The sequence below is a fragment of the Pseudonaja textilis genome, chromosome 3, assembly GCF_049901715.1.
Source record: "Pseudonaja textilis isolate UNSWEBS1 chromosome 3, rPseTex1.2, whole genome shotgun sequence".
NCBI lineage: Eukaryota > Metazoa > Chordata > Lepidosauria > Squamata > Elapidae > Pseudonaja > Pseudonaja textilis.
In genome coordinates this window covers 193838783-193865188 of record NC_141992.1, presented here as the reverse complement: position 1 = coordinate 193865188, position 26406 = coordinate 193838783, and the positions used below count along the sequence as shown (strand labels likewise).

The following is a 26406-nucleotide window of genomic DNA, read 5'->3' as shown; positions in this document are numbered from 1 at the left end:
AAGGGAGGACGCCTGTCAGCTATGGAATCATGATTTATTGCTGCCACATAGCAGGAGAAAGTGGGAGCAGGGGGATGTTTATTGAGTAGCTCTTAGTAGACAAAATATAATTCTTTTGATAGTCCAAGGTTAAAGCATGTGGTGTAGAAAGAAATGGAACTTACTTTGTGGGTTGGCTCATTTGATGTGATGATGAAAAAAAGGGGGATGGTTTGTAGGTTGGGATAGTGTGGGAAACTTTTCGTTTCGGAAATCCACAGAGGTGCCAAGTTTCTATTCTAATAAAAGTACTTTGAGATTATGGTTGTCTTGTAGTTACTGGCTGGAATGGATAATCTTTGGAATGCTGACACAGGCAAGATACCCATTAAAAATATCTCAGGTTTCAAATCTATGTGCTGTTTTGTCATTTTTTCCAACCATGTATGAATTTTAGTCCAGTATCTTTTGGCCTCCACACATGTCCACCACATATTAAAGTACGTTCCAGGTATCTGTTGACATTTCCAACATTTCTCCAATTTATTCTTGAACATCCTTGCTATTCTTGCTGGGCGTAAATGCCATATGTAAAACATCTTATACAAATTCCCTTTATATGCTGTTGACATTGTTATTTTATAGTTTTGAGTCCATAATTTCTACCATTTTTCTAGATCTATCCAGTGATGGGATTCAACCAGTTTGCACCAGTTCAGGAGAACCGGTTGTTAACTTTCTGAGCAGTTTGGCGAACTGGTTGTTGGAAGAAATCATTAGGGCAGAGACCCGTTTGTTAAATTATTTGAATCCCATCTATCCCATATCCAAAGTTCTTCCCCCAAAACAATCATTGTTTCTTTAACTTGCTCTTCTTCTAATTTCACTCCAAGTAAATAACCGTACATTTTTTTGACTAATCTCTCATCAGTACCTGCTAAAATTTCATCCAATTCAGTAAGTTCATTATAAAACCCTTCTGTTTTACTATCTTTAACATATCTAGAATGTATCTGCACATACGCATACCGATTCATCTCTATTTCTTGTCTCTCTAATTCTTGTTTCATTCTGAGTTCACCCTTTTCATTTAATATTTCTCCATATCTAACTCTTTGTTCCATTTTAAAAACAATTGGATAACCAAAGGTTCAGTGGTTGATAAACCAGACTGGTATTTTCATGTAATATTGCTTTCTTATTTTCTCCCATACTGTCAGTAATGCATCTCAAATACAATGTCTTTTAAAATACCCATGTGTTTTACTTTCCTTATACCATAAGAAAGCATTCCATCCCAATAACAAATCATGACCTTCCAATGTCAACAATCCAGTATTTCTTAATGCAATCCATTCTTTCACCCACATCAATGTTACTGCCTGGTAATATAATTCCCAATTGGGTAAGACAAAAGCCTCCACTTATTCTAGCATCCTGTAACAGTTTTAATTTAATTCTTGCCTTCTTTCCCTGATAAATATATTTCAAAATTATTTTATTTAAATCCTCAAAGTATTCTTTACCTAATTTAATTGGAGTTGTCTGAAACAGATATAATATCCTTGGTAATATGTTCATCTTGATTGTCGATATTCTCTCTAATTGTAAGTTTTCCCATTTTTTAAACTCTGTCACAATCTTAATTTGTAGTAATTGACTTCTTTTAAGATTCCACACTTTGCTGTTAGCTGTATTTCTAAATATTTAACTTTTTTTTGTGATCTGGATATTCAATCTCTCTGTCAATTCGATCTTTTGTTATTCAATCATATTTTTCACTAATATTTTAGTTTTATCTTTATTTATTTTCAATCCTGCCACTAGCCCATATTCTTCAATCTCTCCTATTAGCATGGGCGCTGTTTTCAATGGTTTCTCCAAAATGAAGACCAGATCATTGCAAATTGTTATAATTTGTACTCCTCCTTTTTTATTTTCATTCCCTTTATTTCACCATTATCTCTAATTTTTCTATTTAAAATTCAGGACAAACAATAGTGGCAACAGCGGACATCCTTATCTAGTTCCTTTTTAAAAATACTTATATTATCTGTCAAATCTCCATTCACCATTACTCTGGCAGATTGCTCATGATATATTACCTCAATTATTTTAATAAATCTTTCTCCAAAGCCTATCCATCTCATTTGTAATATCATAAACTGCGAATTTACATTGTCAAAAGCTTTTTGTGCATCTAGAAATGCCAAAGCCATTTGTTTCTCTGAGTGTGTTTCCTAATACGTATTTAGGATTATTCTCATATTGTCCTTAATTTTCTTCTTGGGCAGAAATCCATTTTGATCAGTATGTATAAAATTATTTAGGTATCTTTTAAGTCTTTCTGCCATTATTGAGGCAAATATTTTATAATTTGCTTTTAGCAAGGAAATAAGGCCTGTAATTTTTAATTGGTTGTAGGTCAGTCTCTTCTTTTGGTATAAGAGTAATATAAGTCCCTGTCCATGAATTAGGTATTTTAGTTTTTGACAAAAGCTCATTCATTGCCTCAAGCATTTGAATGCTTAGAGATTCTTATACAACTTTATAAAATTCTGCTGGTAGCCCATCAGGGCCTGGCGCTTTTCCAGTATTTTGTCTGTTTAGTGCAGGCTTGTCCAACCCACAGCCCGTGGGCCACATACGGCCCAGGTCGGCTCGTAATGCGGCCCAGTGCCCACCCCAACCTTCGTGCAAGAGGACGAGCCAGCGAGGAGGAGGAGAGACAGGCGCGAGATGGGGCGAGGCGAGCGCCATGCCAAGCAGCAACAGAAAAGGCGGACGCCGTCAGAGCGCTCCTCGTGCCGAGGCAGCCGCAGCCCAAGAGTCCCACTCCGCCGCCACCTTCTGTTGCCGCTGCCGCCGCCGCTGCCGCTGCCGCTGCCGGAGCTGTTGTAGCGGCTTCTGCCTCCCCACTGCCGCCGCTGCCGCTGCTGCACCGAGCCTCCCAGTCCTTGCCTTCCAGTCCTGCCGCTTCCAGCCGGGCCATTTGCAGGAGGAGAGGTAGGCGCGAGGTGGGCGAGCTTTCTCCTCCCCCCACGTTCCTTTCTCCCTGGTTGACTATTTTTTATGATATCTTATGAAAAAAATGTTTTCTATGGTTTTTTGGGATGATCAGGTATTGTTACTGTTATTTTATTTTATGTGAGGCCCTAACCAAATTTTCATCTTCTAATGTGGCCCAGAGAAGGTGAAAGGTTGGACAAGCCTGGTTTTGTGCTTCTGTCAATTCCATCATTGTTATTTTCGCTTCAAGCATTGCTTTAATGTTCTCGGGTATTTGGAGTAACTTCGCTCCTTGCAAGTATTGTTTAACTTTTTCTTCTTCCACATTTTCTTGATTGTATAGTTTCTCATAGTATTTCTGTACTATCTCCTTTTTCTTATCATTTCCATAACAAAATCATCTAATAGTTGGGTTATCTTTTCCTTTTCTCTTTCCTTCTCTTTCTCTTCTCTTTCTCTTTCCTTCTTCAACTTCAGCAACTGTTCTTTATATGTTTTAGCCTCCAGTCCCCTAAAATAATATTTGTTGCTGTTCTCTGTATTCTTTTTAGAGTCTCAACACCTTTTTTTACATTGTGGAGACCAAAATTGGATGCAGTATTCCAAGTGTGGCCTTACCAAGGCATTTTAAACAGATAGTTATACTTCATGTGATCTTGATTTTATCCCTCTGTTAATGCAGCCTAGGACTGCATTGGCTTTTTTGGCAACTGCAGCCCACGGCTGGCTCAAATTTAAGTGATTATCCACTAAGACTCCAAGATTCCTCTCACAGTTACTGCTATTGATCAGGTACCACCCACATTATACCTGTGCATTTGTTTTTTCTTGCCTAAATGTAGAACCTGACTTTTTTCACCACTGAAGTTCATTTTGTTAGATAGCACCCAATGTTCAAGCAGACTGTCAAGGTCCTTCTGAATTTTAAATCTATCTTCTGGAGCATTGGTTATTCCTGCCAGCTTGGTGTCATCTGCAAATTTTATTTTGAAGATCTTACCAGGAAAATCAACACAACCCAGATGGACAGAAAGGCCCAACAGAGACTTCATTTCCATAGGGTCTTGCAAAAGAATAAAGTGGAACAATGACTGATGACCTCCTTTTACTGGTCCACAATAGAAAGTGTCCTCTCATATTGTTTTATGGTGTCAGGGTGGGATTCTACCGGTTCTGTCAAGTTCTATAGAACCAGTTGTTACAGTTCCCAGTAGTTCATCCAACTGGTCAAAAGGGCCCTGTTAAGTCGCGGGAAAGAGTCTCGAGACCAGGGTGACTTTCTGCTCTTTATTTAGTTCTTAGAATCTGCTCTAACCACAGAGCCGCGGCAGTCTCTTTTATAGCGGCTGCTCTCAGCTTGTGACCAATGACGGCTCCTTGAATCTCCCACCATCCAGACGGACCAATCCCAAGGTAGTAATACGGTCCAATCAGAATAGGGTAAATGGGCCAATCAGTAAGCTGTATCAGTGGAACAATCAGATTGCAGGATTACAAGTATGTTAATAAAGAACCGGCCCCTCTTTGCCTGGCCCTGCCCCTCTCCACCTGCTTCTACCCTTACTGCCCAGTCAGTTCCACCATGATCTCCCTAGGTAAATGAGGCTCTTGATGCAAATTGCCCCATTCACCTACCCTGTTGCCACTAGTTTCCTTTTCCCCCCACTTGCCTTTTGCCACCGCTGCCCGTCACCTTCTCCCCCACTTGCCTTCATGGGAGAACACATGGAGCAGCTCCGTAAGCTAGGTGGGGTCAGTGGCTGCTTCTTTCCCCTGCTGGTCTAGCTGGGAGAGTGAGAGAGTCTTTCTTGGAAAAGCAAAATTTAGCTTATCGCTGTGCAGGAAAGACTTTGTTGCTCTCCCAGCAAAAGCCGCAGGAGAACATGTGGAGAGGCTCATGTTGGGTCCAGCGGGGTCAGTGGATACTTCTCTCCCCTGCTGGTCTAGCTGGGAGAGTGAGAGTTTCTTTCCCAGCACAGTAACATTTAGCTTTGGGTCCTGCAAGTCCCCATCCGTAAATGGTTCCAGAAGGGAGGGGGACTTGCCGAACCCAAAGCAGCAACTCCCGGTTGCTAAAGTAGATGTTGCGGTGCTGCAGAAGACGGTTTCCGTTTCCCAGGGCCCCGAGGGCCGTCCTCCCAAACCACCACCGCCGCCACTCCGAAGCTCGCCTTCAGGAGGTTCTTGCTTTGTTCCCCAGGAAGGGCTCCCTTGTGGGGGGCTGTGTCCAGGGGTGGGATTCAAATTTCTTAACAACCGGTTCTGTGGTTGTGTCCTCTTTTGTGGGTGTGGCTTGGTGGTCATGTGACTGGGGTGGAAATGGCTTGCTGACTGGGCATAGTTAGGTGGTCATGTGACTGGGGTGGGCGTGGCCAGGTGGTCATGTGACTGGCAAATCGAATGTAAGTGGTCTTCACTTAATGGCCAGTTGCTTAGCAAGTGTTCTAATTTACGACTGACCTGCACAGAGCTACATGGCCTGTTTTGGGTGGTTTGACAGCCATACAGACACACATATGACCAGTTACAACATCCCACACAGTTTTGTGACTGATGTTCTCTGTTTTTTCACAGTTCCCAAGGCCTGGGGAGCTCTGGAGAGGGCACGGCGAGGCCCAGGCATGTGGCCATGTGACTGGGAAATAAAATGTAAGTGGTCCGCACTTAATGACCAGGTCCTCGCTTAATGGCCTGGTGCTTAGCAAGTGTTATAATTTACGACTGACTTGCACAGAGCTACATGGCCTGTTTTGTGTGTTTTGAGAGCTACAAACACACACAAACACACTGAACACACATATGACCAGTTACAATATCCCACACAGTTTTGTGACTGATGTTTTCTGTTTTTTGCCAGTTTCCAAGGCCTGGGAAGCTCTGGAGAGGGCAGGGCAAGGCCCAAGTATGTGGCCATGTGACTGGCAAACCAAATGTAAGTGGTCCTTGTTTAATGACCAGGATCTCACTTAATGGCCAGGTGCTTAGCAAGTGTTCTAATTTTCGACGAACCTACTCAGAGCTTCTAGGCATGTTTTGGGTGTTTTGACAGCCACACACAGACATACACACACACACACACACACACACACACACACTTCTACCCCTGCTATTCTTTGATTCTCTAAGGATCCCTTGCTGGAGCAGGGGGTTGGACTAGATGACCTCCAAGATCCCTTGCAGGCCCCCGTAGATTTCTGTTCTGCTTCAAAGTCTTCTGAAGTCAGGGTTTATGTCCTTCCTTCCTTCCTCTCCTTTTTTTCTCTCTTCCTCCCTCCCTCCTTCCCTGTATTTATCTATCCATTCATATATCTCATTTATTTTCTCTTCTCTTCTCTTCTCTTCTCTTCTCTTCTCTTCTCTTCTCTTCTCTTCTCTTCTCTTCTCTTCTCTTCTTCCTTCCTTCCTTCCTTCCTTCCTTCCTTCCTTCCTTCCTTCCTTCCTTTCTTTCTTTCTTTCTTTCTTTTTTTCTTTCTTTCTGCCCCTTCCTTCCATCCCCTTTCTTCCTTTCTCTTCCTTTCTCTCTCCCTTTCCTTTCTTTCCCTTTTCTCTTTCTTTTCTTTCTTGTATCTTCCTTCTCTTTTTCTCCCTCACTTTCTCTTTCTCTCTCCCCTCTCTCTTTCCCCCTCTTTCTCTCTCACTTTCTGTATCCCCCTTTCTATCTCCCCCTCCCTATCTCCCTCTTTCTCTCTCTCTCTTTCTGTCCCTTCCTTCTTCCCTCTCTCCTTCTAAAGATAGGAAGCCCACCAGAAACACACACATACACACACACAGAGGGTGGAATTCTCCCAATTTGGCCTTGTTCTATTGTACTCTGCCTCTCAGAAAATAAGCCTGCAGGCAAGTGCTTTGTGTAAGAGCTTTGTGTAGGGTCTGTGCTTTGTGTAGGGTCTTTAAAAAATACATACAACCAACAGAAACAAATGAGGCAACCTAGAAACAAGAGGATGCTCAGAGCTACCCCAGTTCTACAGAATCATAGAATAAGAACAGCCCAGCAGAAAGGCAATAGCAGGAAGGAAGGAAGGAAGGAAGGAAGGAAGGAAGGAAGGAAGGAAGGAAGGAAGGAAGGAAGGAAGGAAGGAAGGAAGGAAGGAAGGAAGGAACCTCCCTACTGAGGGCTGCAGAATCATGCAGTCTTTAACATTTCAGATTGCTGACCCTTCCCAGGCCCAACTGGTGCTTCTTGTTGCATGGAAAGTATATGAGGTTCAGTCCCAAAGATGCTCCTTCTCCCCAGGAGCCCAACTTTCAATTCTGAATGGATACTTCTGAACTCTTTCACTCTTTGTTCCTCAATATCCTTCTTACATTGGATCACAAACTATTGAACCAGATCGGGTGGGGGAGGGGGCAGCCAGCCAGGGGTGGGATTCTCTCTTTCGCTTTCCTTCCTTCTCTCCCCCCTGTCTCTTTCTCTGTCTCCCCCTCTCTTTCTCTCTCTCTTTCTCTCTCCTCCCTCTCTCCCTGTCTTTCTTTTTCTTCCTGTCCTTTCGTTCCATCTCCTCTTTCTTCCTTTCACTTCCTTTCTCTCTCCCTTTTCTTCTTGCTTTGCTTTCTTTCTTTCTTTCTTTCTTTCTTTCTTTCTTTCTTTCTTTCTTTCTTTCTTTCTTATTTTTTTAGGGGACTGGAGGTTAAAACATGTTGAGAATGGTTACTGGAACTGGGTATGTCTAGTTTGATGAAAAGAAGGGCTAGTGGTGACATGATAGCAGTGTTCCAAAATCTCAGGGGCTGCCCCAAAGAAGAGGGAGTCAAGCTATTCTCTAAAGCACCAGAAGGCAAGACAAGAAGCAACGGGTGGAAACTGATCAAGGAGAGAAGCAACCTAGAACCACGGAGAACTTTCCTGACCGTGAGAACAATTAATCAGTAGAACAACTTGCCTCCAAAAGTTATGAAAGCTCCAACACTGGAAGTTTTTAAGAAGAGATTGGATAACCATTTGTCTGAAGTGGTGTAGGGTTTCCTGCCTAAGCAGGGGGTTGGACTAGAAGACCTCCAAGGTCCCTTCCAACTCTGTTATTCTTTTCTGTTCTAACCAGGTCATGGTTATCCCAAAGGTGATTTTTCAAGACCCAATAGGTTTTCTTGGTTTTTCCTTGAAGATGTTTCGCTACTCATCCAAGAATCTTCTTCAGTTCTGACTGGATGGTGGGGAATGAAAGGATTCATATTCATTACAGACAGCTGGTCATTTGCATTATTTTGCATTTGCGTTATTTTAGAGAAATTACAGTACTATAACTAAAACTATTTTGCAGTTGAGGTCCATGATACAGAGATATATCTCAGAAACAGAAAATAAAATGGTCCCACATTTACTACAGAACCTATATTTACTGACAGGAGAGTAAATGCTACTGATTTTTGAGTAAATATGAATGAGATTATATTTTACAGCTGTAATCTTATATCAAGGATTCAGTCTCCTTGAATATATTATATGAGTGGTTATATGATACATTCAGTTTGGTTCTCATCAAAAGCTTGCAAGTTGTTTGCAAGTTGAAATTCTTCCAGAGCCTTTTTAATGATCCAAAAATTTCACCTTTTAGAATTCCTAGTTCCTAGTAGAAGAAAAGAAAGAAGAGTGGATTCAATAATTTTTCAATAATTGTTATATCTTCATCTTCTCTGTTGGCAGACTGAGGTCAAAGGTTTAGATCTTTGCCAATGTTACACAAAATAACTAGCTGACTGTGTGGCAAACCACGAACATAATAAAAATAGGTGAATATTCCCGTCACAAAAATATTTTGATGTTGAAAATCTAAAACATAAATTGTGAAGTACTGTAGATGAATATTATTCCATTTGTCTAGGATCTACCAAATATCTTACCTCTCTGAAATAAGTTGGTCCAAGGTTTCAGATTTGGTGAGAAGAAGATTACAAGATCATGTAATTGACGGTTGAAGTGACTGACAATGGCCAAAGCAGAACAAGTTGTAGAAAAAACACAATGGGTTTTAAATCCTGCTCAGAATAATTGTACCTCAATAGATGAAAATAAGTAACACCCAAGCATAATGGGATTTTCTTATAATGTCCAAAATTTGACATACATCAGAAAGAATCTGTCAGATGTATTGTTGGATAACTCACAGGGTTAAATGTTGTAGTAGCAGGCAATCATAAGCAGATCTTCTACAGAAAATATTATTTCTGTTCTGGAACGAGGAAGCAGATCTTGCTAAAAGTCTTACACAACTAGATATATTCTGTGTTTTATCTAATTAGTGTGAACATCAAAGGATAAGATTTGGTTTCTGTTTTTGCAGGATAATCAACAGCCACAAAAGGAGAAGACTGCCCACAAACCTAGTCAACTCTGCCATAAAGGAAAATTGTTATTTTTATTTCAGCTGGATTAGTTTCCTCCTCTGAAAATGTTTATCCTGAACCTCTGCTCCTAAAGCTTTGATCTTCCTGCTAAAAATTGGAAAATGAGTTCAAACCAGAAAAAAAAAGCAATTGAAATTTTATTACATTATCAAGGTATCAGAATGGAAGATTTTAATATGAAATATTAAATGACTAAGGATAGCAGGACCCGTGGGGGAAAATGTGATAAAATCTTTAGACAAAGTTCAGACAACTCATGAATGAAATTAAAATCCACTCGCCCCATTGTGAGTTACAGTGTTGAAAAAATTGCCTTCAGAATTTGTTGCACCTGGAAATAGAGACTCAGTAGAAATCTTCAGAGGTGTTTTTATAACCAATCTCTTGCAGAAAACATGTTGCACTTCCTTCCTTCCTTCCTTCCTTCCTTCCTTCCTTCCTTCCTTCCTTCCTTCCTTCCTTCCTTCCTTCCTTCTTTCTTCCATCCTTTGCTTCCTATCTCTTCCCTTCCCTTTCCAGCAGGCAGGGGAATATCTCTGAAAAGAGCCACCAAGTCTCCAAATTTTATTCTTTTGGGAGTCATAGGTTCTAGATTAAGGAGATATTCTATAAAATAAGCCAGTTGAAATACCTTAATTGAAAATAATATTGTCTGGTTGCAACCAATTAAAAGTCATGACAATGAGAGTTCTAGGGGTCTATAAATGTTGTATCCTCCTCCTTTCCCTCCTTCCCCTCTTCCCCCTTCTCCCCCTTCTCCTTCTCTCTCTCCTCTCCTCCTCCCCCTTTTCCCCTCCTTTTCTATCAGGTCAGCTATTGTCTGAAGGTTATGTCTCTTTTTCTCTGCATACCTTTTCATCACTTTTCTGACTTAAGAGTTCTTACATTTCCTGATCTTTAATATTTAAACTTTCAGTTATTTTTTTTACTAACTGAATTGAGCAGGAACACTGGGTTGCTCTGATCTAGATTTAGTATGCTGTGTGTAAATTCTCCTGGGAAAGACCGCTAATTTGTTTGTATGTTTGCCCATCTGATTAGGAATTCAGCTAATCCACAATCCACAATCATTCATATGCCGATGCAAGTTTTGCTACAGACGTAAAGACATGTAATTCTACATCGGGTACTGTAGTATTATTAAAAAAGTGTTGATTGGATGGAGGTCTATTCGACAGAACCATCTAAGTTTATCAACAATGGAGGCTGAATTCTCATGTTTATCTCTATTATGTACAGATTTAGTTTATTATAAGCAACTATTGATTGACATGGGAATTGATGTAACAGATTCTATTGTTGTTTATGAAGATAACCAATCAGCAATACAGATGGTTTCCAATCTCGCTGTTAGGACAAGATCAAAACACACAGATTTAAGGTATTTAAATGTGAAACAATGTGTGCAAAGTAAAATGATTAAGCTGGAATACTGTAGGTCAGAAAATAACATCGCAGATCATTTTACAAGAGCCCAAGGTTCTGTAAAGCATAAGGCTTGCTGTGAGGATTATGGACTTAGAATGTAAGGTTGTATATATTGTCCTACCCAAAGGGGAGAATGTTAGAAGTGTAAGTCACCTAACAGTTGGGTTGGAAATATATAAACCAGGATAGACATTTTAATACTGTCTCTTTAAGGGAATGCCAAAATTGTAATTGGGTGTGGTTCCTCAAACGGCCATAAGATGGAGCCAGAAACCTGGTTTCTGAGAGTGTTGCCATTCCTGTATTTCCCTATTGACTGTTGCTGATCGTCATTATTCTTGGATTTGATGTGAGTCTTTTACTGAATTGTTTATGATACTGGACTTTGTTATTGGATTTTCCCTGGATTGAATACGGACTGCTATAACAATGTATGACTTGGACTGCTTGTTGGACTTTGCTTAACCATTTACTGGAAGTAAAAACCTACATTTTACTATACAGTGTATCTATGTTCTGGTTGTGTGTTATTCTTCACTACTCTCACCACATCTCTCACTGTGTGTGCTCATTCTCCTAACGGGGAATTACCTCAACAAATACTAATGGATGCTGGTAGGCAGTGGCAGAATTTTTTCCCTCTTATTTTCCTCTCCAAAACTAAGCCTGATTATATAGTTTCATTGTGAAGCACAGGTATCGAGCTAGTAACCTTTATTTACATTTTATTTCTCTAGCAAGAAAAACATGTTTTTACTCATTAAATATATCTAACATTCATGACAAGCTAATATTATGCCTTTGCAAAAGAAAAAGTTTGAAACTGTGGGTAAATTTCTGTTTGTTTTCAGGATCTCCTCCTTCCCTGAAGGCTCTTTGAAAAATGATCTTCATGCTCTGCCTGGATTGAGCATGTTTTTTTCTCCCAGCCAGAAAATAGATAATTGGCTTTACGCTGCTGTTTACGCTAGTGCTCAGATTAAAATAGTATACAAAGTCAAGAAATTGTAAGAAATAATTCCCACGATGAAAATGAATAATGACCCCATAGACATAAAATGGGACATTAAGAATAAGGAAAGAGAGATGAGTTATTAAGGTCATCACTAAAAGTCTTGTATGTTTGATCTGTCACAAACACATGGAGACTCCAGATGACACCATAGCTAAATGCATATTGTACAATGTTCAGAATTCTAACGAGAAGGACAGAGGAGATCCAGAGGAAGGCACAGATAGCAGGGGACAAATATTTTGGCCAGGAACAGCGGTGCCAGATAGGGAAGAGGACAGACACACACTGGTCAATGCTGATGGCTGCCAGAAGAAACAGACCATTGATATGCAAGATTTGATAAAGAGGAGAAGAGATAATTCCTGGTCTAAAATATATAAACATATCAGTGTACCATACCGTAGCCATATTTATGAGATACCCAAAGCCAGCCACGGCTAAGTTAAGAATGAACACAGTCAAAGGGTTTCTCTTAATATGGAAGACAAGTAACCAGATGAAACTTCCATTTAATGTGAGTCCTATACAGCAGGTGAAGAATATGACTGGCAATATGATACACTTAGTACAGATGTATGCCTCTGTATTCTCATTTAAAGAATGGGTAGCATAATTATTGTCCTGATAGTCTATAGTATGATTCGTGCTTGCCAGGCTGAAATTCAGCAATATTTTTTTAAGGGTCCCAAGCTCTCTTCTTCTGGAATTGAAGTTCCTAATAGGAGAAAAGAAAGAAGAATGGATTCAATAATTCCTCAATAATTGTTATATGTTCATCTTTATCTTCTCAGCTGATTTGCTAATACTACACAAAATCCTTTCTAAACTACCAGCTGGCTGCATGATCAACCTTAATAATAATAGCAATAGATGAAGATTTGCTTCCATCATAAACAAATAAAAGTAGAATGCTACACTTACATTACATTCTCTTAGATTGATGGACATTTGCTTCCAACCAAAGCAAATCCTGATTAAATCTATCCTTTCTTTATAATTCATAAAAAAGATTCTTCAGATTAACTTGTCAAAATTTACCCAGGAATTAAGAGATTTCAAATCCTTGGAAATTTTTATTTTATTTTATTTGGTTTGTCAATTGCTTACAAGTTAATAGGTATAAGTAAAAACATAGTTATGAATACATGGATACATATAAGAAAAATAAAAGAGAAACAATAGGATAGGGATGGTAGGCACGATTGGTGCACTTATGCATGCCCCTGACAGACCTCTTAGGAAAGGAGTGAGGTCAATAGTAGAAAGTCTAAGGTTAAAGTTTTGCGGGTTTGGGGAAGAAACCACAGAGTCAGGTAGAATAATCCAGACATTGACCACTCTGTTGCTGAAGTCGTATTTCCTGCAATCTAGTTTGGTGTGATTAACCTTGAGTTTGTATCTATTGTTTGCTCTTGTATTGTTATGGTTGAAGCTGAAGTATTCATTGATAGATAGGACATTGCAATGTATGAAATTATATACTACACTTAGATCGGTCCGAAGGCGGTGTAGTTCTAGATTTTCTAGGTCTAGAATTTCGAGTCTGATGGCATAAGGTATTCTGCAATGAGTAGAGGAGTGGAGAACTCTTCTTATGAAATATTTCTGGACTTTCTCAACTGTGTTAATATCAGATACGTAATGTGGGTTTTAGACTGATGAGCTGTATTCGAGTATTGGTCTAGCAAATGTTTTGTATGCTCAAGTTAGTCGTGTTATATTACCAGAGAAAAAGCTATGTAAGATTAGGTTAACAACTCTTAATGCCTTTTTGGCTATGTAGTTACAGTGGGCTCTAGCACTTAGATCATTAGAGATGAGTACTCCAAGATCCTTGACAGAGTTTGGATCATCAGCAAAGTCTTGACTATTCAGTATTTTATTTTCTGATTTTTTTTTGCCGCTATGTAAGACAGAACATTTCTTTATTGAAATTTGAAGTTGCCATTTGTTTGACCATTCTGATACATAGTCGAGGTCTTTTTGAAGGGTAGCAGTATTGTCCGTGGTATTGAACAGCTTTACATCATCAGCAAAAAGGACACAGTTGCTCTTTATATGATCACAGAGGTCATTTATGTAGAGTATGAAAAGAGTTGGTCCTAGAACACTGCCTTGGGGGACACCACTGTTGACAGGTACAGAATTTAATAGGACGCTCCCAATTTTGACCATTTGTTGTCTGTTTGACAGGAATGCTTCGATCCAGTTATGCAGGTTTCCAAAGATACCATAAGATTTTGGTTTTAGGAGTAGTTTGTCGTGTACCATTGAATAAGGTTGAGTTTATCATTGTATGATTTCAATGGCATCTATCATGATTAAAGTTTAACATGTAAATAGGCAGTTGTTCAGTGTCTGAATTACACCACAATCCCTGAACTCACGTCATTTGCATTTCTCAGAACTATCAATTATGATCCATTACATCCCCTCCCCTCATAATACCAAATCCATCAGAAAATTATAGTTTACCAATACAAATGTGACTTCATATAAATATTACAAGATTTTGATATGAAAAAATGCAGATGCAGAAACAACTAATTAAGTGGACAACACTAGTGCAATTGTACATGACTATGTCACTTTATCTCTGCTGAACATCTTACTTATTCTTATTCTTACTTATTCTCACCATTTGCACTCTGATTCAGCTAACCCTGAGGGAGTACAGCTGAATGTCTAAGTGGACGCAATGATTCTCAGAGAGCAAAAGACCAGCCTTCAAAGTGCTAACAACCAGATGACTGTAAAGCAGTGGTCCCCAACCTTTTTTGTGCTGCGGCCCGGTACTGGCATCACAAAATCATCTGCGGCCCGGTACCAGCATCAGCACGCATGGCAAGGTGAGCTGAACGACCGGCCAACCAGCCATCCCCCGCTTCTCCCCGCCACCTTCAACTCCTCCTTTGTACCTGTGTCAATGGGCTTCGCGATGGCTTCGGGGCGGTCGCTCGACTCGCCTTGCCTTGGGTGGTGAAAGAATCCTCGCGCCTTAGTTTTGTTCGAAGCCCCCCCCCTCAATGAAACTAAGGTGCAAGGATTCTTTCAGCACCCCAATGCCACTTTCTACCTGGAAAAGCTCACTGGAAGCACTTTTTCATCAAAACAAGACGGCGGCGCCCAGCAAACCGGCGGCCCAGTAGAAATTGTTCCACGGACCGGTACCCATCCAGGGACCGGTGGTTGGGGACCCCACTGTAAAGAATGTAACTCCTTCTATTCTCCACCATTCAGTCAGAATTAGAGAAGCTTCTTGGATGAGAAGCAAAATATTTTCAAGGAAAAACCCAAGAAAGTCCAGTTGCCTTTTGAAAAACACCTTTGGGCTTACATTGGAAAATTATCCTAGAAAAAGGTAATTGAGATTTAGATAACCATCAGCATATAAATGTCACAAAATATTTTGATGTGAAAAAACAGGAGCAGAAAATACTACTGTAGTTAAGCAGACAAATATTGTGTTGGTCTAAAATCTACCAAATATCTTAACCTTTCTGAAACAATAGGTCCAGGGTCTTCAGATTTGATGAGAAGAAGTTTACTATACTATGTAATTGACTGCTACAGTCAATTAGCCACTGATAATGGACAAAGCAGAGCAAGTTGTAGAGAAAATATAATGGGTATTAAGTCTTGTTGGACGTACATCAAGGAGAACCCGTCAGACGTGTTGTTGAACAATTTACAGGATTAAATGTCAGAGTATCAGGCAATCGTACACAGATCTTTTGAAGAAAATATTGTTTACGTTTTGGAATGAGAAAGCAGATCTTACTAAAATTATCACACAACTATATTTATTCTGTGTTTCACCTAATCAGTGTGAACATCAAATGATAAGAAGATTTGGTTCCTGTTTTTGCAGGATAACCAACAATCACAGAAGGAGGAGACTATCCACAAACCTAGTCAACTCTGAGAAAAAGGAAAACTATTATTATTTATTTCAACTGGACTGGCCTCCTCACCTGAGAATTTTTATTAGGAATCTCTGCTCCTAAAGATTTGACTTTCATACTAAAGGTTGAAAAAAGATAAAGGTATTTCAGCTTCAACCATAACAACAAGAGCAAACAATAGATACAAACTCAAGGTAAACCACACCAAACTTGATTGCAGGAAATACGACTTCAGCAACTGAGTGGTCAATATCTGGAATACTCTACCTGACTCTGTGGTTTCTTCCCCAAACCCCCGAAACTTTAACCTTAGACTGTCTACTATTGACCTCACCCCTTTCCTAAGAGATCTGTAGGGGGCGTGCATAAGCGCACCATTGTCCCTATCCTATTGTTTATTTTTATTTTTCTTATATGTATCCATTTCATATATTCATAACTATGTTTATACTTATACCTGTTATCTTATAATCGCTTGACAAAATAAATAAATTAAATAAATAAAAAAAGTACACCATTCCTCCACTCACAATAGAATTCCCTGTGCCTCCAGCCTTGAAATTTTGGGCTTGGACAATCTGGAATTACACTGCCTGCAGTCTTTTCTAAGAATAGTACACAAAATTGTCTGCTACCATATCTTGTTTGTCAACAACTTCTTCAGCTTCAGCCATAATAATACACGGGCAAACAATCAATACAAACTCAAGGTAAATCATTTCAAACTCAATTGAAGAAAACATGACTTCAGCAACTTAGTGGTCAATGTTTGGAATGCCCTACCCGACTCCATTGTTACAGCCTCAACCCTTCATAGCTTCAGTCTCAAACTGCCTATCCCATTCCTAAGAGGTCCTTAAAGGGGGAGTGCATAAGTGCACCAGTAAGACATCCCTGTCTTACTGTCCCCATTTATCAGTATTTACTTTCTTTGTTCATGTTTATGTTTATACTTACACTTGTTATCTTGTACATGTTTGACAAACAAAGAAACAAACAAACAAATAAATAAATAGGCTAAAACCATACAAGTTCAATTGAGAAAACCCACAAGATTTTTAGTAGCTATGTGTTTCTGTGTGGAACATTTTAGTATGAAATATCAAATATAGAAATATATCAAATATGCTAAAAAATATCTGTTTTTATATTTCCATATCTGTGGATCAGATTAAGTCTTCCAAAATTATGACACATCTGAAAGTTGATGGATCAAGCTCTTCAAAGTTGTCAGATTATTGTCCTGGTATTGAGAACTGAAGTGATTGGCAATGGCAAACTTATAGGTAAAACATGATAAAGTTTTATTTAGGTGAAGTTCCGGCAGTTGATTGACAAAAAGGAAAGCCCATTCACCCACCATGAGTAACAACGCTGAAAGAATTTCCTGTAGAATTGGATGCAGGTGGAAGTAGAGACTTTACAGAAATCTTCAGAGGTGTTGATCTGCTTGAACTATGTCACTGCTGATACAGTTCTACAGAGGAATTATTGAGTCTGTCATCTGTACCTCTATAACTATCTGGGTTGGCTCTGAAATCAAACAAGACAGACACAGACTTCAATGGATAATTAGAACTGCAGAAAAAACAATTACTACCAACCTGCTTTCCTGTTCTGACCAGGGCTTCCTAGACCATAGCTACACACACGCTTATTTTAAAAACAAGACTTATTTTATTGCAACACTGGGAATTGTTTTCATTCCCAGCCAGAATTAATCTCAAACAGTTCCTAGAGATAAGCACCCACCTTTCTTTTCTGTGAAGTGCTGCCAATAACAGAAATATCAAATGGACTAGAAAAAACAACAACCGAAATACACAAAAAACCAACCAAAGTCCAAAGAGCTTCAAGAATGAATCTGAACTGAACAAACTACTTTGCTTCCTGCAAAGGTTTAGTCATCTTTGCCTGACCTTTATACCTTATAGGAGGGGCAATCACCTCCCAGCCTTACTCCTGAGTTGCCCTTTTTGTTTCAGCTGCTCTGGCCTTCTAGCAGCTCTACACACATGCACATGGGGAACAGATTCCCCTGGTCCCCTGCCTCACTGCTGCCAGACTCTGGGGGCTCTAGAGGCAGCAGCCCACTCCCAGATGGTCCTGGCCCCATCTCTGCATTGGATGCAGGATCCTCGTCCAAGTCCTCTCCAGACTCCCTGACTGATCCCTGTTCTTCCCTACTGTCCAATTCTGGTACAGGCTTCACCGGCTGCTGGCGAACCACAACCAGTCTTCAGAATGAACATTGATAGCTTTTTTTTTTTTTTTTTGGAGACAAACTAATTTTGTTATACTTTATTTCTGTAGCTAGGGGGAAAAAAACAATCCATACAATTTTGTACTCATAAAAGGTATCCGGCATTAAAGAAAAGCTAAAATGTTGCTTTTACAGAGGGTTACAGAGGGTAGAAATTGTGTTTCTACACTTTTATCAGATTACAGGAGCTTCGTTGTCTCTGAAGACTCTTTGAAATATGACCTTAATACTCTCTCTGCTCCAAGCACATTTTTTTCTCCCAACCAGGTAATAGATCACTGGATTAATACTGCTGTTTAGGGAAGCACTCGGACTTAAGTAGTAATCCAGTTCTTTAACACCAAACGAATTCCTCTTCTTAAGAAAATGAGTAATGAACAAATAGATATATAATGGAAGGGTAAGAATAAGGAAACAGAGAAGGGTAATTAAGATCATCACTAAAAGTCTTCCACGTTTCATCTGTTTCGATTGAAGACATATTTTTATGAATAGGATGATGGTAGAGATTGTGATCAATGGAAGGCAAATCACAGCAGTCACAACCAAATGGAGATTCCAAAATAAATATTGCATAATGTAATGCATTCCAATCAGGAGGAAAGAGATGATCCATAGGAAGACACAGACAGCAGAGGACAAATATTTTGTCCGGGAACAACGATGCCAGATTGGGAAGAGGACAGCAACACACCGGTCTATGCTGATGGTTGTCAGAAGAAAGAGACCGTTGATATAGGTAAAATTGAAGAGGGAAAAGACAACTTGAAAGGGAATTCCTGGTGGTATAAAATGTATAGAAATGTCAATGGAAAATATAGCCATAGATATGAGAAACCCAAAGTCGGCAATAGCTAAATTAAGAATCAACACGGTGAAAGGGTTTCTCTTAATTTGGAACCCAAGTAGCCAGATAACAATCCCATTTAATGGGACTCCAATACAGCAAATGATAAATGTGACCAAGAAAATGATGCTTTCAGAATACTTGGATATAATTTGATATTCGTAGGAAACTTTGGTGGTTGTATAGTCCAGATTGTCTGCTGTAGCATTCGTGTCTGCCAGACTGAAATTCATGAAGAGACTTTTATAATGCTCCAATCAGTTCTTCTTTTACAATGGAAGGTCCTATTTGAAGAAAAAAAGAGCAGATTGGATGAAATAATTCATCAATAATTGTCATATCGTCATATCTGAAATCTTTGTGTACAGGCTGAGACAACTTTGGGAATAATTAATAATAATAATAATAATAATAATAATAATAATAATAATAATAATAGGTTGATACCTAGGATGCTGGCAGCAACCCATATAAATCATTAGCACCAATCAATTATACAGTATTTGTGATACATTTTTAAATGTTCAGTTGACTGAGTTTCATTTTTAGTGAATAAAGGAGATAAAAGTAATAATAATAATAGTAGGTGATGGGTGCAATTCTAAAATAACTGGAGCACCACTTCAACACCAGTGGCATTGACAAATTCACCATCTGTCAGTTGCAAAAGGCAGCTTTAATCTGAACAGCTTACAATTTGCAACCATACCTCTAGTACCATTAAATATCAATATCGCCCTATTCCAGGTCCTTGGAAAGGACTCAATGGGTAGATAGGAATGCAAATTCCAGATTGAACATCTGTGACAAAATATAGTAATGATATACCAGGAAGGCTTACTGAGCACTGGAGAAACCAAAGAAAAGCAAGTAAAAGGCCAGTAAATAAAAACAAAAGAAAACAAAAACCAAGCGAAGCAGATCATAACAAGACCTGGCAATGACTAAGAGCAGGAAAGTTGAGGAAAATGATAGACTGTAGGGACTAATTCTGGTTGCATGAGATTAAGATGAGATTAAGCCTTAAGAATAAATCCATACAAAGCCAGAGTTGAGAAGATAACAACAGGCAACAAGTGCCGCCTTTGCAAAGAGGCTGAAGACATCAGGGGATCATTGTTTGAAGATTGCACAGACCAGTTACAATGGCTGAACACCATCAAAGCTGACACCAGCCAATGTATAGAAAAATTCAAAGAAGTAGTGGAAGATGTGGAGAGACCTGGCCCATGCCAAGAGTTAGACATGACTGAATGGATAATATCATCATCGACATTAGCCAGAGGGGCTAAATTTGGTTGCACGAGATCAAGCTTTAAGAACAAATGCATGAAAATCCAGAATTGAGAAGACTGCAATGGACGGCAAGTGCCGTCTATACAAAGAAGCTAAAGAAACAGTGGCTCATGTGGTTAGTGGCTGCAAAAAGATTGCACAGATTGGTTACACAATGCAAACACATGCAAATATAAATAAAATGACCATGGCAAAGGTAATATCAATAGTAACAGACATCTTGGGTTCAATCCTAAAACAACGGGAGCTGAAGAAACTGAAGAAGTCTCTTGGATGAGAAGTGAAATGTCTTCAAAAGAAAAAAGAAGAAAGTCCAGTTGCCTTCTGAAAAAAGCACCTTTAGAACAACTGGAGCTTGAAGCTCATTGGCGCTGACAAATTCACCATTAGTCAAACGCAGCAGGAAGCTTTACTTACATCCTGCAACAATACCTTTATCAGTATGAATCTCTGACTATCCCAGTCTTTGGGAAGCACTCAATAAAGGGACAAAAATGCTTGTCACGGTTCACCCAGGTATAATGAGAGTTCAAATCCCAGGATGCAGGGGTTGAGTTTAAAATGGTTCTATTTCAATGGCATCTCAAAATAATTATAAGTAAACATATATGTTGACAGTTGTTCAATGTTTAAATGGCACCACAACCACTAAATCCATTCCATATGCTAGATGTGTATTTCTCAAAAGTATCAATTCTGCGCCCTTCTGCCTCCAAAATTCTTATAATCTCTAACCCTGAGCAATAAAAATGCACACGCACCCAAAAAAGCACACAACATATAACCTCCCAGACCTTCCCTCAACCAAGACACCCAAACTTGTTTGTTTGTTTTTAAAACAAATGCATTCAAACAGAAGCAAGCAAACAAAAGGAATTATGCATGCTGTTGGTATGTCTAAGCATACATGTGTTTGTTAAGTGTTTTTAAGTATATTTAGATCATATACAAAGCAGAGAAGTGAATGCGCATTTGTAAAAATGTGAATCAAATTGCTCTGTTGCTACCATGACACAGTTGCATCTAATATTTCCTTGTTAGCTGTGTTTGTTCATAACCACCATCTAGATCAGTGGTTCCCAAACTTTTTCAGTCTACTACCCCCTTGGTGCTACAAACTCAGCCTCAGTGCCCCCCACTGAGGGGTGGGATTCAAATTTCTTAACAACTGGTTATGTGGGCATGACCTAATTTGTGGGTGTGGCTTGGTGGTCATGTGACTGGCTGTGCGTGGGCTGTTGGCTGTGCGTAGCTTGGTAGTCACATGAGTGGATAGGTCTGGTTTGGTGGTCATGTGACTGGGTGGGCGTGGCCAGGTGGTCATGTGACTGGCAAATCAAATATAAGTGGTCCTCACTTAATGGCTCCACATTTACAACAAGGGTGGTTGGAGGAATCTGGTCTTCTGGTACATCAGAGACATCTGTCATAGCTGAGGAAGTTGCCATGCTTCCAATTGGCAAAGGGAGAAATTTGGAAAAGTTTAGTGGTTTTCCATGTAATGCCCTTTTTTGTACTAGGGGGTGCAGCAACCAACAGGGAGGTGAGTGGGTTACTGGTTCTCTTTGTTTGTAGCATGTGGGGGAATTCCAACCCCTCCCACCACCCAACTAGCATGTAAAAAATTCTGACGCTCACACACACACACACACAGAGATGATGGAACATGCAGGTTTAGATTAACACTGCATATTCACTCCTGGCTTCAATATTACTTTGCTTTATCACAAATCCAAATTAACAATCTTTATACAGATGGGTTTCAAGACTGTATGACAGCTTCTTTCTATCGCTATGAGATAGGTTAGGAGATAATCATCTTTTACTTTTCTGCCTTCTGCTCAGAGGTGGATTTATTAACTGTACAGATGCAGATAGATAACTCAACAAGACGTCCATAACAAAGAACATTTATCCTCATAACTCACATTTGTGACAAAGTTCTTCTTTAATGACCAATCCTTTGTATATCTGCCTTGTAGTAAAAGATGGTTATCTCCTAACCCATTTTGTAGTGATAGAAAGAAGCTGCCATGAGTTCGTGAATTCAGGCAAGAATGAGGAAAACTCCCCCAACCCCTCGAGGGTCAATTTAGTGACCAATCAGGATTACAGATGTGGTCACGTGATATGGACTACATTTCCCAGGATACCTTTAACTACATTTATCATGATGCATTCCCTTAAGGGGACAGCTCATAATTCCTAAGTAACCATCCAATTCCCACAGACTAGCTGGGACAGCACACCCCCAATATTGTAACTGTGGTATGATTGAGGAAGGGGAGGAATATTTCAAGAATATACCCAGAGAGGCCCTATAAAAAGGATCCTTGACTTCTATGAGATGGTGAGAAATTTCTGATTGGAGACAAACATTAAAATAGAAGAATTTCTGCCCAGCAGAAAATTGACAGCATGCATACTCATTAAGCCTTGTTTGTTGGTTTATGTACAGAATTCATGCAATCCCTGATATACAAACATATTATACGTACATTAGCCTAACTAGGTAACATCATCAGTACTAGTAAGGAGTGCTCACTTACTAGCTCTCCTTGTAGGCACTGAACACTTCTTACTGACACAAATATTATTGCATTTGCTTATGCCTAAATTAGGTTACTTCTTCAAAACCTGTTGCCTATTCTTACCTATTGGTCCAAGGTCTTCAAAGTTGGTGAGAAGAAGGCTAATATCTCATGGTATTGATGGATGGAAGGACTGATGATAGCCAAAGCAGAAGCAGCTGCAGAGAAAGTGTGGTGTGTTTTAAACCCTGTTCAAGCTAACTGTACTTCAGCAAATGAAGAGCAGAAGGCTCTGCCCATAGTAGGCGTTGCTTTCCATGCCTCTTCTGTTAGAACAGAAGTCCAGGCGGAAGTCCAGACAGGAACAATGGATGGAAACTGTTCATGGTGAGATTCAACCTAGAACTAAGGAGAAATTTTCTGATAGTGAGAACAATCAACCCTTGGAACAGCTTGCATTTGGAAGTTATGGAAGCTTCATTCCTGGAGGCTTTCAAGAAGAGACTGAACTGCCATCTGTCAGAAATGGTGTAGGGTCTCCTGGTTAGAGGGGGGGTTGGGCTAGATGACCTACAAGGTCCCTTCCAACTCTGCTTATCTGTTTAAGTATAACTGTGTGTTCTGGCCTACTGTACAACCCCATTGCTCCAGCTACTAAATTTAAATATCTATAAATATAGGGGACTGGAGGAACAGGAGAACAGAGAAGAGGCATGGAAAGAAAAGCTTTACATGTACATTAAAAAAAGAAGACAAAACAGATAATAACAAGACCTGGCAATGGCTAAGAGCAGGAAAGTTGAAGAAAGAGAAAGTGGGGCTAATTCTGGCTGCACAAGATCAAGCCTTCAGAATAAATGCATACAAATAGCAATAACACTTAATCTTATATACTGCTTCATAGTGGTTTGCAGTCCTCTCTAAGCAGTTTACAGAGTAAGCATAAATTCAATCCAATTGCTTAAATTCAAACTTGCAAAGTGTATTGCTTCCCTCTTCTTTCTCTCATGCAGTACTGGAGAGTTTTCAGATTCCCATCTTAGACTCTGCAATCTTGCCAGTAAAGACTGAGGGAATTGACCTATTCCATACACAACCACAAAGGGGGAACTTTTGTCATGAAAATAAAGTAGCAAAGTAGTAAAAAAAAAAAATAAGCGGGTGAGCTAAAAGTAGGCCTTTTGGAGCAACTTTACACCTGAAAATTGGAGTTTGGAGTAATTTAATTGCTTAGGAGATATTTGCACTGGTTTGCTTTGATGGACAAACCAGTGCAAAAACAACAACAACCCAATAACGTTAAAATCCTGGAGACTAAAACATATAAAATTATGGCTATATAGCTACAGGATTTGGGTATACCTAGTCTATGACTTGGTGGCGCAGTGGCTAAGATGCAGAAAGCTGGGCAGTTTGGTGGTTCAAATTCCTAGCACCTTATAATAGAGTGAGCTTCTGTTATTTGTCCCAGCTTCTGAAAGCATGGAAGTAGAAAAATAGGTACCACTTTGATGGGAAGGTAACAGCGTTCTGTGTGCCTTCAGTATTTAGTCATGCCGGCCACATGACCACAGACAGACACATCTTCGGACAGCGGTGGCTCTTTGGCTTTGTAACAGAGATGAACTCCACCCTCTAGAGAAGGAAAGGACTAGCACATATGTGTGAGGGGAACCTTTACCTTTAGTCTAGAGAAAAGAAGGACTAGGGGTTACATGACAGAAGTGTTCCAATATCTAAGAAGCTGCCAGAAAGAAAGAGTCAGTCTATTCTGCAAAGCACCAGAAGGCAAGACAAGGGTAAGGGGTTGAAAATAACTAAGGAGAGAAGCAACATAGAATTAAGGAGAATTTTTCCTAATGGTGAGAACAATAAACCAATGGAACGGCTTGCCTTCAGAAGTTGTGGGTGCTCCATCATTGTAGGTTGTAAAGAGGAGACTGGACAGCTACTTGTCTGGAATGGTATAGGCCGGGATCGCCTGCTTGAGCAAGGGGTTGGATTGAAAGACCTCCAGGGTCCCTTCTAGCTCTATTCTGAATTGAATTGACAGCATTACAGGAAAAAAGTGATGGAATTTTAGGTAATTATCAACATAAATGTCACAAAAACTATTTTGATATGAAAAATTAGATGCACAAATTGCAAGTTTAGTGGTTTTTGCATTTTCGTATTCTTAAATTAGATTAGTTATTCTAAACTTCTGGTCTATTCTTACCCGTAAGTCCAAAGTTCTTGAGAAGAAGATTAATATCTCATGTTATTGATGGATGGAAGGACGGATGATGGCTAAAGCAGAAGAAGCTGCTGAGAAAATGTGATGTGTTTTAAATCCTGTTCAGGCTAATTGTAGTTTAGCAGATGAAGAACAGGAGGCTCCACCCAATGTAGTAACACGTTGCTAATTATGTCCAAAATTTGACATATGAAAGAGAAACTGTTACATGCGTTTTTTAATAATTCATAGTATTTAATGTTGGAGTAGATAACACTGATAAGCAGGTCTGATCTAGGACAGGAAAGCAAATATTGCTTTCTCATGCAAGTCATGTGCAACTAGACATTGAGTGAACATCAAGTGATAAGAGGGCCTGATTGTTGTCTTTGCACGATAATAATCAACAGTGACAGTAGAAAGAGACTCCCCACAAACGCAGGCAACTGGAAAGAAAAGAGAAATTCTTTTTTATTTCATTTCAACTGGTCCCCTCATCTGAGAGGTTTTATGGTGAACATCTGCTCATAAATTCTCTCATCTTCATTCTAAACATAACACAATTTCCCCTTTCTTTATAGCCTTCCTATACTCTGGTCCATGAAGACCAAGGTGCTAATTTAAGGGTCTGGATTTATTGGGACATAAGGGAAAGTCTGCTTCTTTGAGATGAAAATTATTCTTCATTCCTGACTAGCACATGAATTCTTATCTGGTCTCAGCCTCTTCTCAAAAATTTCTGTTTTTCCCCAAGGCTTCTAGTGATAACATTCTTATGGTTTCATTTTTTTACAATGTAAATCACCTTGTTATTCTTTTTTTAAAATAAATTTTATTGAAGAAACATTAAAAACAATTGAACACAGTGCCATTTTCTTGGCCATCATTTTGGCCATACAAGCCATTATGGCCGTAGTATAGAGATACACATAACAGTTAATTTCCTTTTTCCCTTATTTTATTAGTACAGTGCTAACCGCATATTATCTCTATTTACATTTATCTACATTGATATATAATTATATACATATTTGCAACCATCTTTTATACTCATGCATTCGTGTCTTCTCATATTTGTCTGTCATATTCCATACTCTTTGGTTTACAAAACTTTAACTTTCATTCCTATAAGCAGTGCAAGATGCTATAAATATTCCCCATTTCTGCACACTGGTGTTTGCTGATATAAATCATTAAATGTTAACTTGGTGATCAATCATGTTTGCAGTGTTTTCCCAATGCCAGAGGAGATGGGAGAGCTCAGGGCTACAAAAGTGTATACAAAAAGATCCTTAATTTTGATTTCAAGAATGTAAAAGTTGATGGAATTAGCAGAGGTGGCTAAAAAGACTGCTTTGAACAAAGAAAGGAACATAAACACTTTTGTTTCTAATTGGAAACTGATTCTGGACTGTGCTTGAAGTGAAAAACAACGAAACCTTGATTTTGGTTTTACTGATTAGATAGATTTGTTGTTATAGAAATGGCTATTTTCTATTATTATGAAAAAGTAAAAAGTCAAGATTTAATGTTAATGCCTTATTCTACTGCAGCAGAGGGAGCTGGAAGTCTA

The 26406-nt window shown here is 39.3% G+C and overlaps 3 protein-coding genes across 7 annotated transcripts in view; 1 reads left to right on the top strand and 2 right to left on the bottom strand.

Moving 5' to 3' along the window:
- LOC148126469 (uncharacterized) overlaps positions 1 to 26406 on the top strand; it is a 77558-nt gene that overhangs the window by 4319 nt on the left and 46833 nt on the right. The window contains exons 2-3 of one of the 3 annotated variants that reach the window (XR_015743318.1): positions 5563 to 5637; positions 9270 to 11267. Coding sequence is in view for 1 of the 3 variants with exons in the window: in XM_087931759.1 (XP_087787885.1) it covers positions 5563 to 5637 (75 nt within the window). In the remaining 2 variants the exon portion in view is untranslated. Of the gene's footprint in view, positions 1 to 5562; positions 5638 to 9269; positions 11268 to 26406 lie in introns of those variants that run through there. The other 2 variants (XR_015743319.1, XM_087931759.1) reach the window with 2 other exon arrangements.
- On the bottom strand, positions 11539 to 14168 carry LOC148126472 (mas-related G protein-coupled receptor member A1-like). The gene is given in 3 exon segments (XM_087928718.1): positions 11539 to 11893; positions 11895 to 12491; positions 14164 to 14168. Coding segments are annotated over 3 exon segments (957 nt in total).
- On the bottom strand, positions 12383 to 25468 carry LOC148126471 (mas-related G protein-coupled receptor member H-like). Of its 3 annotated transcripts, XR_015743316.1 has the most exons (3): positions 22742 to 23091; positions 17042 to 19075; positions 12383 to 12491 (listed from the first exon to the last, which is right to left on the bottom strand). XR_015743316.1 is itself a non-coding variant. In XM_087931758.1 (2 exons), exon 2 carries the CDS (start codon positions 19022 to 19024, stop codon positions 18119 to 18121), a length of 906 nt encoding a protein of 301 aa, XP_087787884.1. In that variant the 5' UTR covers positions 19025 to 19075; positions 24837 to 25468; the 3' UTR covers positions 16752 to 18118. The 3 variants fall into 3 exon arrangements, 2 of the variants coding, with proteins under 2 accessions (XP_087787884.1, XP_087787882.1); XM_087931758.1 differs by lacking the exons at positions 12383 to 12491; positions 22742 to 23091 and adding an exon at positions 24837 to 25468 and having other exon boundaries at positions 16752 to 19075; XM_087931756.1 differs by lacking the exon at positions 12383 to 12491 and having other exon boundaries at positions 16752 to 19075.

Coding starts and splice junctions, on each gene's coding strand:
- LOC148126471 (XM_087931758.1), bottom strand. CDS start 19,024: ATGAATTTCAGTCTGGCAGACACGAATGCTACAGCAGACAATCTGGAC.